Raw genomic sequence first — 16,735 nt, forward strand, 5'->3', positions numbered from 1 at the left:
TCCTAGCATTACTTACTGCATCAAAGGCCACAATGTGTGCCGCTTAGATGTGCAGCCCTCTTTGTTCAAACTGTCTCAGGGGTTGCCATTTCCCAGGTAAACTGTGTACCGGAGGCTCAGAACAGCAGGGCTGTTTGCTTGACGTCCAGCGGCATGCGTCCCGCTCACTCAAGCACAGAGACGGGCCCGTTTACTATGGAGCTGTCAACACCGAAACTGGACCATGAATGAATGGAGGCATGTGCTCTTCACAGATGAATCCCGCTTAAGTTTGCAGAACGATTTCCGTCACACATTAATCTGGAGAGAACCGGGTAGCCGATACAATCACAGAAACATTGTGGAACGGGACTAGTATGGTGGCGGTGGCGTCATGGTGTGGGGGGCATCATGTTGAATGGCCGTACAGACCTGCACATCTTCATGGGTGGTCCGAGGAATGCTGTTAACGCTCAGAGATACAGGGATGAGGTACTGAGACCACATGTTCGACTCTTGAGAGGTGCGGTTGGTCCAGACTTCCTCTTAATGGACGATAATGCCAGACCGCACCGTGCTGCTCTGGTGGATGAATTTCTGACTGGGGAAGACATTCATCGCATGAACTGGCCAGCGAGGTCTGCGGATCTGAATCCTATAGAACATGCCTGGGATGCATTGGGGAGGCGAATTGCATCCCTTCATCCTCCACCAAGGACCATCCAGGACCTTCGCATTGCCCTTTCAGAGGAATGGGATCGACTGCCACAAAAGCTCTTGGACCATCTGATAGAGAGCACACCACGTCGCTGCGAAGCATGTGTGGTCGTTAGGGGTAACCATACACCCTATTAACAGCATATTTTGTAGTGGAAGACACTGCCAAGTTTTGTTAGTTGTTGTCAAAGGTGTACCTTAGCTATCAGAACCTTTCTGACACTGTCTTTTTGGACAAGTTGTGCGACATATAGTGTGCGAGTCAGATTCCGTTTGTTCAGCAATCCGCCTATCAGGCGGTATGGCCTCGTTTAGTGATTACGCTTAACTTTTGGACATTAGGGTATAAATGTATGTCCCAGAATCCATTGTTTTTTATTTATTTAAGTTCAAAATGTTATTAATGAAAGAACATTTTAAAGGGACACATTAATCTGTTTCTGACATTGACATTGTCAGCCTGTTAGGAAGTGTTTAACACATAAACTCATATCAAATGCTCGAAATGTCCTCCTCTTGCACCTAGACACGCATGCACTCTTTGAAACGTGGACTGTCGCATCCTTTCAAATACTCCCTGACGGTGTCGAATGGTTTTGCAACCTTCCATGACACTTGAAAGAAGATTTCTTCATCTGGGTTGACTGCTGCATAAACCAATTGTTTAAGGTGCCCCCAGAGATAAAAATCCAAAGGACTGAGGTCAGGGGAATGTGCAGGCTATGAAACTAGTCCTCTTCTGCCTATCCACCTGATATGGTAGATATCAGCCACTGCATCTCGAACAATGAGACTAAAATATGCTGGAGCCCCATCATGAAAAAAACCACATGTTTCTTCTTATTTGCATGAGTATATCTTCTAGCAAGTCTGGGAGAGTGGTCTGAATAAAGTCCCTGTAGACAGCACCTGTAAGGCGTGCTGGGAGAACTTATGGACCTACCAGACAATCACTTACAATTCCGGCCCACACATTAATCCTAAACTGATGCTATTGTCTAGCCTGAACTGTAGCACGAGGATTAAGAACTGCCCATGTGTGTTGGTTGTGGAAGTTTGTTATTCAATTTCTCCCAAATGTCAACAAAACTGAAGAGACAAAAAACAGATTGGCAGTTTGTGCAAGAAACCACCGGCAAAAGTCCTCCCATGGTGGGTGATCAGTGGGCGAATGGCCCTGCACACGCTGAAAATGATACGGATACAGAAGCTGCTCATTATGTATCCTCTTTGTTGTACTTCGAGATATACCACATGTCATGGCCACTTGCCTTGTGCTAATACCTGGATCTTCTTCGACAGACTTGGTCTTCCTTGATCAACTGTCTGTGGTGCTATGGATCTTGTCTCAGCAATGCGGCAATAAACACAAGCAAAGGTTGGATGACTCGGCTGTCTTCGGTCTGACAACGACCTCTGATACAGCTGTGCAGCCTTGCATCCATTACCATTCGCGCGGCCGTATATAAAAATCATGTCTGCCTGTTCGCGAAATGAATACCCTGCCATGGTTGAAAGAAACACATTCACTGTATTGTGTACACAATTGAAACTTCAAAGACAAACTAATAGGTACACTTTCAGTAACTCACTACATGTACACAAACGACAAATGAAAAAAGTAAACAAGTCTCCATCGCAACACATCGCCATCTACGTAGGATACGAGTCAAAACCTTCTATGAATGAATGCATACATAAATGCAGTTGTTTGGTTGACCTGGTAAGTTGTTGAACGTAACATAAATTTTTGTTAATAAATTAATAATGCAAAAACGAATGATTTGGGGACATATGTTTACACAAACTTTTTTTCTTCTTTTGGTGTAAGGAACCCACCCCCAAATTTTGAAAAATACTTTAGAATCACCCTGTATAGTGCTTGAGAGATGCACCAAAAACCCTGATTTGGCGGTACAACTGAAAATAGTAAAAATAACATCTAACCCTGGACATAATGTAGATATATTACAAACACGAACATATGACGAAACTCGTTCCGTCTTCAAGCAGAGCTGTCGACATGCATTCTGTCTCCTTCCAATTGTTGCGGCCACTCTCTGATTTACAATTTCCGAGGTTTCCCTTATTAAAACCTGCCGAATGAGCAATGATGGTCCCCTACACAAGTTCACTGCCGATCGCTTTCCCAGTATTTTACTTGCTCTAATTACAGCAATGATGTGACGTTAACACCAAGGTCCATAGATATGCCACAGCGGTCCTTTGGTGAGATCCTTGAAAAACACATGATCGAGGATTTAGCATTTATGGGACAGAAATTTCTTCCTGGTTGATGTTGGAAGTTGTTTCTTGGAGGAACAGATAATGCAGGATTTTCAAAACATGATTTAATTAGGATTCGTGGGACATGTAATTTGAATGAATAATCTGGAAAAACATAGTTTCTGGGAATGGATAATCGAAGTTCCACTGCACTATAAAACATTATATCTTTATAATAGCTTTGCCCAATTTGAAGGGTCAGAATAATGTGAAGTACTTTACCCTCATAAAATCACAGTTCTTACCATAAATGTTATCATAATATACCACAAAAGCATACACAAAATGAAATCCTCTGACACTTGCACTTAAGAGCAAAAGAATTGACTGAACTGTATATTATGTCCGAAAGCACCAAGAACAATCTCTGGACTGTCTAAGGATATTAATCCTGGATTGATGTCTGGAACAGACTTTATTAAGCATCATGAGGTCAACTGAGGAGCTGTTTGACATGACAGACAACAAATCTGGTCCAAAGAGCCAGGCACCATGGCTGAGGAATTGATTACATTGCCATCTGGTACTTCAAAATTGGTGTTAAATATTCTTAAAAAGATGTATTACAGGAATGGTCAAAAATAAATAGAAAGATAGGAACAATGACAGGAACACAAAATAGAAAATTTCCATTACTTATAGTGAAGGTTCTCTAAATCCAGTATGTGCCTCTGTAGTTTATGCAGAAGGCCAGGGATAGGAATAAAACATGCCAGTGTTAGGGAGTCTTTCTTCAAATTGGGCTGCGCCTCTAAGGAGCAATCATTGTGGACTTTGATGCAGTAAGTAATGCTAGGAATGGATAAAATAAAAGCTGTTGTTTTACAGATTTTTTAAATATTGCAAGAGAATGTAGTGGGGGTGATAAATGTGTTAACAGGCAAAACCACAGACTTAACAGGTCCTTGTTATAGCAATCAAAAAGTGGAAGAATAAATATTTAAATTTTGAAGAATAAATTGAATAAAAGAACCCAAGCAGAACAAGCTGAAGTAGCTACAAAATAAAATAAAAACTTAGGCCTCATAAAACTAAAACAGGAAGGAACAAGAGTTGCCCAAAGCAGCTCACGCAGAAAGATAAAGCAGAGAAGTTGTTGAAGTAAGTGGAACCAATGCCAGTCTTAATTGAGGCCCAGTAATTGCCACGCATCTCATAAGCTGTAATCCTCTCAGAGAGAGCAAAGAAGAGAGTCCCAAAATGAAGAAGAGAAACATTGCATAGGTTATCTGTCAGCTACCCGTATGTAAACAGATACATCATTGTGAAATTTTCATGTTGGCTTTATATGTTCTATTTTTTTTTTTTTTTTATCTCTCTTAAACAATGGCCTAGAGTTTATTTCTAGGCTGGTTTTGGGAGGGTTACTGCAGAACGAGAAATCTCAAATTAATAGCATATTGGGGCAAATATTCGTTTATAGGAGGAGGAGTTAGGGTTTGGGGTAATTTACCAAGGGAGATGTAAAATAAATTTCCAAATTATTTGCAATTATTTAAGAAAAGACGAGGTAAGCAACAGATAGAGAATCTGCCACCTGGGTGACTGCCCTAAATTCAGATCAGTGGTGATTGATTGATATTGATTTTCACTTATGATTGACAATATTTACCTAGACCACATTTAATATTTAGATTACTATTTAGAGATCCAAGAGGACAACATGTTTTTGGCTACATAATTGTGAAACATGTTGATTTAAAGGTTGAACAAAACAAATATTACACAAAAGGTCTTCATAGACTTCCACAATACTGCAGTTAAAAATTTAGTCTGGAGTTTAGTAACTTGCCTTGTATTTCCATTCCCACTTATACACTGATCTTCATGAAACTTGAGGACTAGCTTCTTTTCCATAAGGAAACAACTCAGAAACATCTGACAATAGTTAATGATGAATATGTTTAAAATAGATAAGCAATGACGAAACTAAAGAAGGCATGACTGGATAAAATGAATAACATCCATAGATCAATGTCACTATATCGAATAATTCTGTCAATGGATTATAATGGTGATGGTTTATTAATGGTACCAACCAAAAATATCAAACCAAACAAAATTTGCTTGTGCTCAAGTCCCAATTATAGAAACGTTCTATATGCAATCATTATTTAGGGATTAGTAAGCAGGTTACTTTTCTTCAGGCACAAAATCTAAAGACCTTCCCCACTCCTCCACCACAAAGTTATTAGTTTCAAGCTAAGCAAGCATGCATTAAGTATTTTACCTGTTGTGGAGGTGTATGCTTCTGTTGGCGGGCTTGAGCTATAGCAGTCTGGTCCAACAAATCCCACGACTTCTGTCTCCTATTTGCAGGAGTTGAACTACTGCTGGAGCCTGAATGTTGGCTGCCATTATTATCGCATGGTGTTGCTGGTGCTTGAATTGAACTGCCAGTACCCAAAGTCGGTGCCACATGAGGCTGGCAATATCATTATGTGACAATGAATGAAATCAAGAAGTCAAAAACCTAATAAGGAAAACAACTTCAGAAAAAATAAAACTCTCATGCCATCATACTAAAAAAACAAAAGAGTAACCATGCACTACATTCAATCAGAAAATGAAACCATTTAAAGCAGTATATTTTTCATTAAAGAAAAGATATAATCTGGCTAACAAGAAAGTAGAAGATTAATATGCTATTTGGATTCTCGTGATATGCAGTTAACAATGAAGTAAATCATTTTACTCATTTGAACCTTTAGAATATACATTTCCATTCATTTAGGAACGACCTCCTGTATTTACAGGCTGCCACTAAGTATATGGTAAAACATACCAAATTTTCTGTACAGATCTATTGATTGAAGAAAACTCTAAATTATAAAGGAACAGTATAATTAGTGTGGCATTTCAGAGCTGTAGCTGTAGAGGTCGTGTCTCAGGGTCTTGATGGAACCTCGGAGGATGAGGGTTGCAATTTCGGGGATGAGCTTCATTGGGAGTTGGAAGCGCTTCCATGTGGCGACGAAGTGACGAGGTACGGTACCAAGAGCTCCGACCATTATCCCTATTATTTCGATTTCCTGAAGGTGGTATTTAGATTTGTAGTAAGGGATAGTGGGTTTGTATTTGTTAATCTTTTCTAGATTAACCTCCTCTGGCTGACCGCTATGGTGCTCGAACCTGACAATCGGATCTAACATGAATCCTTGAGAGCTGTTGTCTTTAAAGGCTATGACGTCAATTCTCTGCGAACTACCATTTATGGCCAGTCAATGTACCCCCTCATGAACATTTAATCCCTTCTTTCTCAGTTCTTCGGCAATGAAGGATCTGATCTGGTGTTGCCGCATGTTTCTTAGGAGCCCCCAGCATGTGCAGAATCCCAGAACATGATCAAGAGTTTCTTTCTCTCAGTGGCAATGCCGACAGAGGTTGTTGTCCAGGGGTCTGCCTGGCACCGAGCGCACCGCAGAAACATTAGCAGTCATCTTTATAGCCTCTCTCCACTCGTTACAAGACAGTCGGTATGATCTTGCACCCAAGAGTTTGCTGGTATAAACTCTTTGTAAAGTTGTACTCTGAGTCCTTTTTGCGGTAGTGAACACCAGGAGGTGAATTCACGTTCTCGTAGCTCTTGACGGATCTTCTTAGTATCGTACAGGCCATTCTTGACGGTTATTTTCTGGGTATCAGCGTTTGTTAGTTTTAGATGTTCTACACATTCCCAACTCTCCGCGTGAGAATCCCTCAAAGCGACGCCAAGTAAATGTTTAGTCATAAGCAAGATGTTGCAGGCATTAATGCATTGCTGGTAAACTTCCCACAAGGTTTTAAAAAGAGCGAGTCCTTTGTATTTCTTTTTGGTGTACAGCATGCCATTTGGAGTATCCGTCGACAACTGCAATATCTCCTTTGTTGCACTTTTAATCGTTTTATCGCTATCTGATAAAAATTTCTGTGCGATTTTCTTGAAACTGTATGTTAGGAAAGAGTATCAGGGTGGGACAGCTTTTGGTCTTCCTTAAGCAGTGGTGACAAGGAATTTCAAATATGATCTGAATGTAATTTGAAAGTGAGCACAAACTTAAATAACAAAATAAACCATAAATATAAATTATGTGAAAATATCGAGATATATAACAATATAGAATGAACTATCTGATTCACAAATTTAATGCTAAATTAAACACTATTCCTGGGAAAACAATGTGATGATGTAATATAATACATTTCCATAGTTATATTGGAAATATTATTGAATGAGAAAAAGAAATTGGGGTAAATATACAGTGCAAGCATTCGCATTAAATATGATTTTGGGAAAAAATGGTAAAGGCAAAGACAATGGCTGGTTTAAGGAATTATTGACTGACATATAATGAAGAATGCAGAGAGAAATAGGGGCAAATTTACTAATGATAAGAGTCAAGTATGTGTCTCAAATAATAGAGCACTGGCTTTCTGAGCCAAAAAGTGGTGGATTCAATCCAGGCTAAGTCCATTGGTATTTTAAAGTGCTCAGATATGCCAGCTTAATATTGGTAGATTTACTAGCAAGTATAAGAACTCCAGCACATTGGTGTCTCTAAGAGCCATAAAAGCAGATAGTGGGATGTAAAACCAAAAACAAGAAACAAAAACGAAGTAAACGGGACGGTTCCTTAGGACACACCGTCTACCATAAGCTTACCCACACAAATCGCTATCTTCATGCAGATTCTCACCACCATCCAGCACAAAAACAAGGTATTCCTACGACACTCACCAAGAGAGCGAGACGAATTTGTGGAACCATCAAATATCCAGGTGGAGATGGACACACTCAGAGTTGCGTTCAAGGGTAATTGTTACAGCAATTTGCAGATTCATAGAGCCCTGCATCCCAGAGAAACGACCACGCAAAGCTCACAGAAGGAAGAAGTGAAGGGAACTACCTACCTGCCTTACATTCATAACACCACAGATCGAATTGCCGAAGTCCTCTGCAAACACAATATAAAAACCGTGTTTGGCACCGTCACTAAAATTGCTCACAGTCTGGGTAAAACCAAGGACAAATTGTCCCCACTTTTACATCCTGGTGTATACGAAATTCCCTGTACTTGCGGCAAGATATACACTGGCCAAACGTGCTGGTCCATTGGTACTCGTATCCAAGATGCTCGAGCTCTTACCCACACTAGACACTACAAGTCCAGGAGTATACGGGAAGCTGTGGAAATACATAGATATCCAAACAATTTCAACAGGGACACTGGCTATCAGTCAAGTAATACGTGGTTGCCAGCCATTAAGGATTTACGCAGTAGTTCACCTCCCCTGTCACTTCACTACTGTTATTTCATTTTGGTGTTTTCCAAATTCATATGTTCCTCACCGCCAGATGTTTCATTCCAGTCTTGTATCTATGTCATGCTTTCATATGTGTGTATTCCTGTTGTTATGCGACTCCCTCTCTCCCTGTCAGACTGATTCTAATAGTTCCGTCAGCTTCCGCTTCGAATGCTAGCACTGTATGCATCCAGTGAGCCATCTGGTGACGAATGAACGTACCACTTCCACTTCTATTATAACATCCAAATTCAAACCTCATTCCTTGAGAAGCCTTTCTCGTGATCAGTTGAGATTTTCTTCTGATGACGCAGAGCAAAGTTCACCTTATTTTCTTGACACGGCATGAGCCCAGAAGTACGGGCCGTGAAGGCATCAATGGCAACAAAAACATTATTATTTATTTAAGATGACTAACTTCTTATAATCTTTATTCAGTCAATGAACAAGGCAGTTAGACAGAGAAGAAAGTAAAGAATTTAAATGGCCTATTTGCAAAGGCCCTGAAAGAAAAAACAACAGCTACTGTATCGAATTTCTCAGACGCACTTCAATGCTGTAAGATAAGATCAAGAAATCTATTCCAACTTCATCTTTTGCATGTTGAAGATAATACATTATCTTCCATGCAACACTGCTTGTCCTGTTATCATCAACAACTCAATCCATAGTTGTAGCTATTAAACCACTACCAGCACTTCCTCCATCCACTTCATTTGATCCTAATGACAATTTTTTGTTAATGAAAGTTGTGCTGCTCTGGATACATGATTAAACTACTCAAAATCTTATATTTGCTATGTGTGATGCCTTTGCTGGTGAGATGTAGTGTTCACAGTGCACTATGTCTTCTAGTATGGGCTAGAATAAATGTTACTTTCACTGACCTGTCTCAGTCTTATCCTTGGCTTTGACAATATGAAGGTGATTGAGGTACGAGCGATGCTATAATACACCCAGTCCGTGTTACGGTGTGAAAATATTGCTCAAAGGACCGGTTGGTGCATGCATTTCAGTGGGCCTGTTAGACTGATATGTAATAGCAACTTCTGGTTCAGTTAGGAAAGCAACGGGAAACCTCACTCCTCATTTCTCTAGTATTCCTCTGCAGATGACAGCTGGTGGCAGAGCTGTGGCGGATCAAACCAGCCTTCGGGCTGAATACCCAACATATATACATACTACATGTGAGGAATACAAGTGGTTCCTGTTATACACTCGGATCATAAATTTTAAAGTAGTCCGATTCAATATAAATTCAATGAGCTAAAGGTGAAGATTATTTAGAATCATTCTTTCAAAAAGCAATTGCTTTTTACATTACTTTCTTTTGTTATTAAATTTGTGCCACGGAGATATGGTAATCAAAAGTTAATGCGGTAGCTTTCTCCCATTATTTCCATAATTATCACTGATTTCCAGAAAACTTTCTTTCTCCCTTATAGTTGTTTTTGTTGAGTCCGAGATATTTTGAAGTAATAAGTTTGCTTGAAGGTATAGCTGTCCACTTGCAGAGTGGAAGTACTCCATGCAAGGTGAATCCGGATTGGACAGTACAACTGACTATTATAAAAAACTATTGAATATTTTCCTCATATTTTATATGCTATGGATTCCTCATACTCCAAACTACTTTTATGCACATTTTTCACAATGATTAAAAGTATGGTACTTCATAAGACCAACTAGTATTCTTTCAGACATGGTCACACAGAAACCAGTGAATATTGTTTTACTTTATAATTTGCTTTACATCGGCGACACAGATAGGTCTTACGGCGACGATTGGATAGTAAAGACCTACAAGTGGGAAGGAAGCGGCCATGGCCTTAATTAGGGTACAGCTCCAGCATTTGTCTGGTGTGAAAATGGGTAACAACAGAAAATCATCTTTAGGGCTGCCGACAGTGGGGTTTGAAGCCGCTATATCCTGGATGCAAGCTCACATCTGCGCGGCCCTAACCGCATGGCCAACTCGCCCAGTAAGTAGTGAATATGTACCATTATCAGACATCAGTGAAGCCAGTTGATTCCATAAAACCAATGACAGTTAGAGGTATGTTAGAATTGTTCTTCGACTATCACCACCACTGCATTTCCCACACTGGTGACGTCACACATACGAACTGTGTCGCACAGGTGGAACTGGCCTGGTTTTACAGTGTATGCCCTTCCTGAACCCCCCCCCCCGCTGTGTGGAGTGATGTATTCACTAATGTGTGTTTGTGTGGTTGTTGGCAGTGTAGTGTGCTGTGTGAAAATGAAGATGGATGTGTTGGGACAAACACAATCACCCAGTCTCCAAGCCATTGGAATAAAGCATACACAGTTAAAATTTCCACCTTGAATGGGAATCGAATCCGGAAGCCTCTGAACTGAAGGTCAGTATGCTGACCATTCAGCTAAAGAACCTGATGTTAGAATAATAATAATCACATTTTTCACAATAATTAAAATTATGGTAGGCCTACTCCATTATTTCTTAAGACCAACTAATATTCTTCAGACATGGTCACACAGAAAACAGTGAATATGTACAATTATCAGACAGCAGTGAAGCCAGTTATTATTATTATTATTATTATTATTATTATTATTATTATTATTATTATTATTATTATTATTATTGTCGTAGATTTCCTGGCGCATGGCTTTAACAAAAATTTGGATAAGTGAACAATTTCTGGAACACTGGACAATGGCCTTAATTACACCCTCTTCACAAAAAAGGAGAAAAGAGTAATCCAGATAATTATAGAGGATTATCTATCTTGAACTGCATAGATAAGGTTTTTCTAAGATCTTATAAGGAAAAATTACAGATCAACTAGAACGAGAGTTAGGAGAATACCCGAGACTTTAGACCCTGGAGAGAAGTTGTGCTGAACAGATTATCACTCTATAATGATGGCATACTACAGAAAACAAAACAACCCTATAATAATATATAACATCTGTTAACTTTAAGAAGGCATATGACTCAATCCAAAATTAACTAAACTGATAGAACTTATTGAAATGAAATGGCGTATGGCTTTTAGTGCCGGGAGTGTCCAAGGACAAGTTCGGCTCGCCAGATGCAGGTCTTTTGATTTGACACCCGTAGGTGATCTGCGTGTCGTGATGAGGATGAAATGATGATGAAGACGACACATACACCCAGCCCCCGGACCAGCGGAATTAACCAATTATGGTTAAAATTCCCGACCCTCCCGGGAATCGAACTTATTAATTACTACCAATTCAAACGTAAATTTTAGAGAAGTTTCTGAACCATTTTTTATTAAAACAGGTTTAAGACAAGGAGACTGTTTATCACCTTTACTATTTAATTGTGCATTAGAATAAATAATGAGGGAATGGTACAACTTCAACCCAAAAAACAAAAAAATTGGAAGTTCCAAACAAAATTTAAGTTTAAACGGTTTAGGATTTGCTGATGATCTTACTCCATCGTACACCAAAATTCAGGAAACTCAACACCAAATTCAATCTCTACAAGAAGTAATAAGAAAAATAGGTCTTAGAATATTTTGAAAAAACTGAGGTCATATTTACTGATCCACCACTGATAAATTAAATAACAATTGATGGACTAGAAATCAAAACTGTTGATAAATTTAAGTATTTAGGAGAACTTACAACTTATAATCTTAATGATAAATCAGCTTGGCACAATAGAATAAAGAAATTGAACAATGCAAATTATATTACCAAGAGTACATAAAAAAAGGAAAAGCTTACTGATAGCAGAAAAATTAAGACATCAAAAAAGTCACACAACCTGAAATAACTTATGCCAGTGAAATCATTTTTAAACTACTAATACAGCTGAAATAGAGTCCGACTAGTTGGCTGAATGGTCAGCGTAGTGGCCTTCAGTTCAGAGGGTTCCGGGTTCGATTCCCGGCCAGGTCGGGGATTTTAACCTTCATTGGTTAATTCCAATGGCCCGGGGGCTTGGTGTTTGTGCTGTCCCCAACATCCCTGCAACTCACACACCACACAACACTATCCTCCACCACAATAACACGCAGTTACCTACACATGGCAGATGCCGCCCACCCTCATCGGAGGGTCTGCCTTACAAGAGCTGCACTCGGCTAGAAATAGCCACACGAAATTATTATAATAGCTGAAATAGACAAAATACTTAAGATACAGTAGAAAGAAGAAAAATTAGAACATGCATAAATAATCAATATTAAGTTAATGGACAATGGAGAATAGCATCAAATAAAACAATTTATAGGAAAATTGAACTGGTATTGAGCACAGTTAGGAAAAAGTGTATATCATTCTTTGGACATCTTATCAGAAAACCTAACACCAGAATTAGCAGGAAAATAATTGAAAATTTATTGAATACCAAGTCCAAGATTGAATGGATTACAGAAATTAAGGATGATATTAAAGAATTCCGAATAACAATAGATGATTTTAAGAACAAAACAGACAAAATTAAAATGCAGTAGAACCTCATTAATTCGGACCTCATTAGTCCGGACTTCGCTTAATCTGGACAGCCGTTTAATAATACATAAATGCAAATACAGTATGAAGTTGAGTTATGAGCACAATATTGTAAACTACGCGGAGCAGGAGATTGTTGAAAGTGTGATCACTGCAGAAAGCTCTGAAATGGATGAATACGAACAGGATGAAACAGGTGATATTAACGCTAAGCCAAAACTTAGTGAAATTAAAGACCATCTAAACATTGTCATTAAATACGTTGAAGATAACAACGATGAAAACATATCTGCATATTGCGAATATTTGAGGCATCTGTGTGAGTTAATTATGAAAGAAATTAATGTCATAGGAAGACAACAAAAGTCAGCAGCTTCTTCAAACCAGTAAGCGTGTTAAGTGTGGTCAATGAACGTGTGCACTGATCACCATGTTCTAATTCTGTATTGCACTAGTTACTCTGTATTTTGTAGGGCCTAATACTGTATTGCAGTGCTCTCAGGGTTCATGCGCCTGGTGCATGCACTGTGCACGCTGCAGAAGATGACTTCGCTTGGTTGACCAGAGTGCAGACCCCACTCCTCGATTTGGAGCAATAGCGCTGTCTCTCTCTTTCCCCACGCCTGTCTCGCTCGCTTCCCCTGTCTCCCTCTTCCTTACTTGCTCCGTAGCGCTCCAAATCCGAGCCGAGCTTAGACGAGTAGCCCAGAGACGAAACATTGGTCCGAGCTGAGCTGAGCGGGACCGATGCACAGTGCACGGAACTCTTGTGCCTCGATTTGCACGCATGAGATTTTGGGTGTTTGAGAGACCATGCTGTATTGCATTGTATCTTGTATACTACATAACCTTTGTATTTCTTAAATTTAAAATACTGTACTGTACACGTTCTTTTTACTGAACAGAGTGTTTAAATATGTACCTTGGCTTATTTCATATTTACTTTGTTTGATCCACACTTTCATTCATTCGGAGAACCTACAGCCCCAATTAGTCTGGATTAATGAGGTTCTACTGTACTTCAAGAGACACACCCACCAGGCTACAGACCAAGATTAATAAAAGGTTTAATGGAAGGGTGTCTTCAATTGAAGAAAGGAATGTAGCATCTCCCAGAATGAATGAATGAATGAATGAATGAATCAATAAATAAATAAATAAATAAATAAATAAATAAATAAATAAATAAATAAATAAATAAATAAATAAATAAATAAATAAATAAATAAATAAATAAATAAATAAATAAATAAATAAATAAATAAATAAAATAAAATAAATAAAATAAATAAATAAAATAAATAAATAAATAAATAAATAAATAAATAAATAAATAAATAAATAAATAAATAAAATTCACCTCCTCTCGCACACAATGAAGATTTTTGAGGGAATCCTTGATCAACGACTGTGTGACATCATAAGTATTAGTACCAACTAGTGCGGCTTCATCAAGTGTGCTAGAACGACTGATCCAACCTTCACTGCCATAATGCTCAATGAAAAGCACCGAGGGAAACAACAGCCACATTGACTTTCTTGATCGTGAAAAGGCTTTTGATCATGTTCCACATCGTTTGATCTGGTAAACTCTTTGTGACCATGGTGTGCCAGAAATGCTTATCAAATGGATCAAGATGCTATACACAAACATCAAAAGCCATGTACGTTGTGCTATCAGCATCTTGGAGAGTTTCCCAGTGAAAGTCGGTGTACACTAAGGCTCTGCACTGTCCCCATTGTTCTTTGTCCTTGCCATGGACACAATCAGATGGGACCTGCAAAAGAGTGTCCCCTGGACACTCTTATATGCAGATGATGTTGCACTTGCTGATACAACCAGGAGAGGACTGCAGCATCAAACTGAAGACTGGAATAGCCGTCTCTCACAATATGGACTTAGATTGAACAAAAAGACCGAATATCTGGAAACCATCCCACATAATGGCTCCATTCAATATGATGGAGAGACCTTAATGAAGACTGTAAGCTTCAGGTATTTAGGATCTCACCAACAGACTGGCAGTGGGATATATGATGAAATGTGAAGTAGGATAAAGGCAGCATGGATGAAATGGAGGGAGGTTACAGGCGTACTCTGTGACAGAAGGATGCCACTACATGAAAATGAAAATATACCCCATGGTAGTACGTCCTGTTGCTTCATACGGTGTTGAATATTGTAGTGTTGGCTATTGAATGCATGATTCGAATCAGTGTATTGATTCATTCAAGTGTCCGAGTGAACTGATTCACAGGAACGGCGAAACTCACGGCACACGATTCAGCTTACTGCCAGCGGACAGTGCTGAGTGGCGCACTCACGGCTCACTAGTGGGACACTGGACGTTGGCGGGGAGCCGAGCTTCTGCTGCAATGAGACAGTGAATCATGGCACACCGAAAGAATCGTGCGCAAGCACGGCTCAGTGAGACAAAACACACACACACGGTTCATTATCGGTACACTGGACATTGGCAGGAAGCCAAACTTCCCCTGAAGCAATACATACAGAGCTATGCTATACTGAAACAATCATATGCTATAGTGGACTCTCGAGCTCAGCTCATTTGCAAATAATACCCACTTGCATTCAATGTCCTCTTCTTACAGGGAGATTTAATAATAGATGGATTTATTTGCAGTGTTAAAAAGGTAGTCAAAACATAATTCTAAAGTAGGTAGTAAGTAGGTAGGCTATTTGGTTATACTATTTATTAGTTTAATGAATTTTAGTATTATAACGTTGACATTTGACAATTAATTAAACTCTACACTAGCCTGCCCTATGACTATGAGTCATGCTCATGACCACTCAAAAGTACCTGTTTTATATTGGGAAGAATGGCTCAGTATTCTCTCAGTTCGTATGTCACATCTTTGCACAAGACTTTATTCATATGTGGACAGTAAGTGTCAATGTATATATAATAGAGCTGTGACTTTCAGAGAACTGTAGAAAACCTTAAGTCAGTGTTTAAAATTTGAGTTATGACAATTATTATTATTATTATTATTATTATTATTATTATTATTATTATTATTATTATTATTATTATTATTATTAACAACTACGTGAGTTTTTTACTTTAGTATTACAATACAGTACTGCACAACTACTTATTTTTTTCCTGCATTTCTTTTTTTAACTTACTTGTTTTGTACTTACCGTGAATACAATGAAATTTCCAAGTTTTTTGAAATCATATAAGAAATGACTAGGCAGGCAATTGATAGGGAATCTCCCACCTGGGTGACAGCTCTAAATGCAGATCATTGATTATTTTATTTAATGAAGTTGTCACTGTGGGGGAAAGGCCTTGTAACATCAACACTTGATACGAAGACGTGGCTGCAGGAGCAACCTGAACCTCAAAGCTAGACAACGCATAAGAAAGGAGTTCATAGTATGAAGACCAGATGGCAGCAGCGAGCACTGAACGCTGTTGTTGCTGTCTTAACCGTACATACTACACAGATGCAGTAGGAGCGGTGACTAATGTGCCGTGAATCGGATCACTGTATCGATTCAGTAACGTGAACAGAATCAAATGAATTGATTCAGTAAAATGAATCGAATGTCCCATCACTAGAATATTGACCAGCTGACAAAATTATGAAGCGCCAATTACATGCCATGGAAATGAATGTGTTCCATTGGTCGATGGGCATCACACCATGACACAGTTTGCCAGCCATCGCACCCATCACTGAGAAGTCATGGGAAAAACTTCTCCAATGATATAGTTACTTCCTGTGTGCTGCACCCAGAACAGTTGCCAATTTCATCCACTACTTTGAAATTAATGGGCAACGTCCATGTGTACGTCCAAAGCAGCGCTGATATGACACAATAAATGCTAATATGAAGACTCAGCTGAAGACCACATGAAGCCCAAGATCGTGCAAAATGGTGAGCTAAGATTTAAACAGTAGACCCTGCACCAGCAGGAAAGAGTTAAGAAGAAGAAGAAGAAGAAGAAGAAGAAGAAGAAGA

At 39.0% G+C, this 16,735-nt stretch overlaps 1 protein-coding gene across 1 annotated transcript in view; it reads right to left on the bottom strand.

Annotated features, from left to right (window-relative positions):
* Nf1 (neurofibromin 1) overlaps nt 1–16,735 on the bottom strand; it is a 666,749-nt gene that overhangs the window by 72,777 nt on the left and 577,237 nt on the right. Inside the window, exon 47 of the mRNA XM_068225031.1 lies at nt 5,213–5,407. Within this exon, the coding sequence (XP_068081132.1) occupies nt 5,213–5,407 (195 nt within the window). The remainder of the gene's footprint in view (nt 1–5,212; nt 5,408–16,735) is intronic.

Source organism: Anabrus simplex, chromosome 1 (assembly GCF_040414725.1).
Source record: "Anabrus simplex isolate iqAnaSimp1 chromosome 1, ASM4041472v1, whole genome shotgun sequence".
Classification (NCBI taxonomy): domain Eukaryota; kingdom Metazoa; phylum Arthropoda; class Insecta; order Orthoptera; family Tettigoniidae; genus Anabrus; species Anabrus simplex.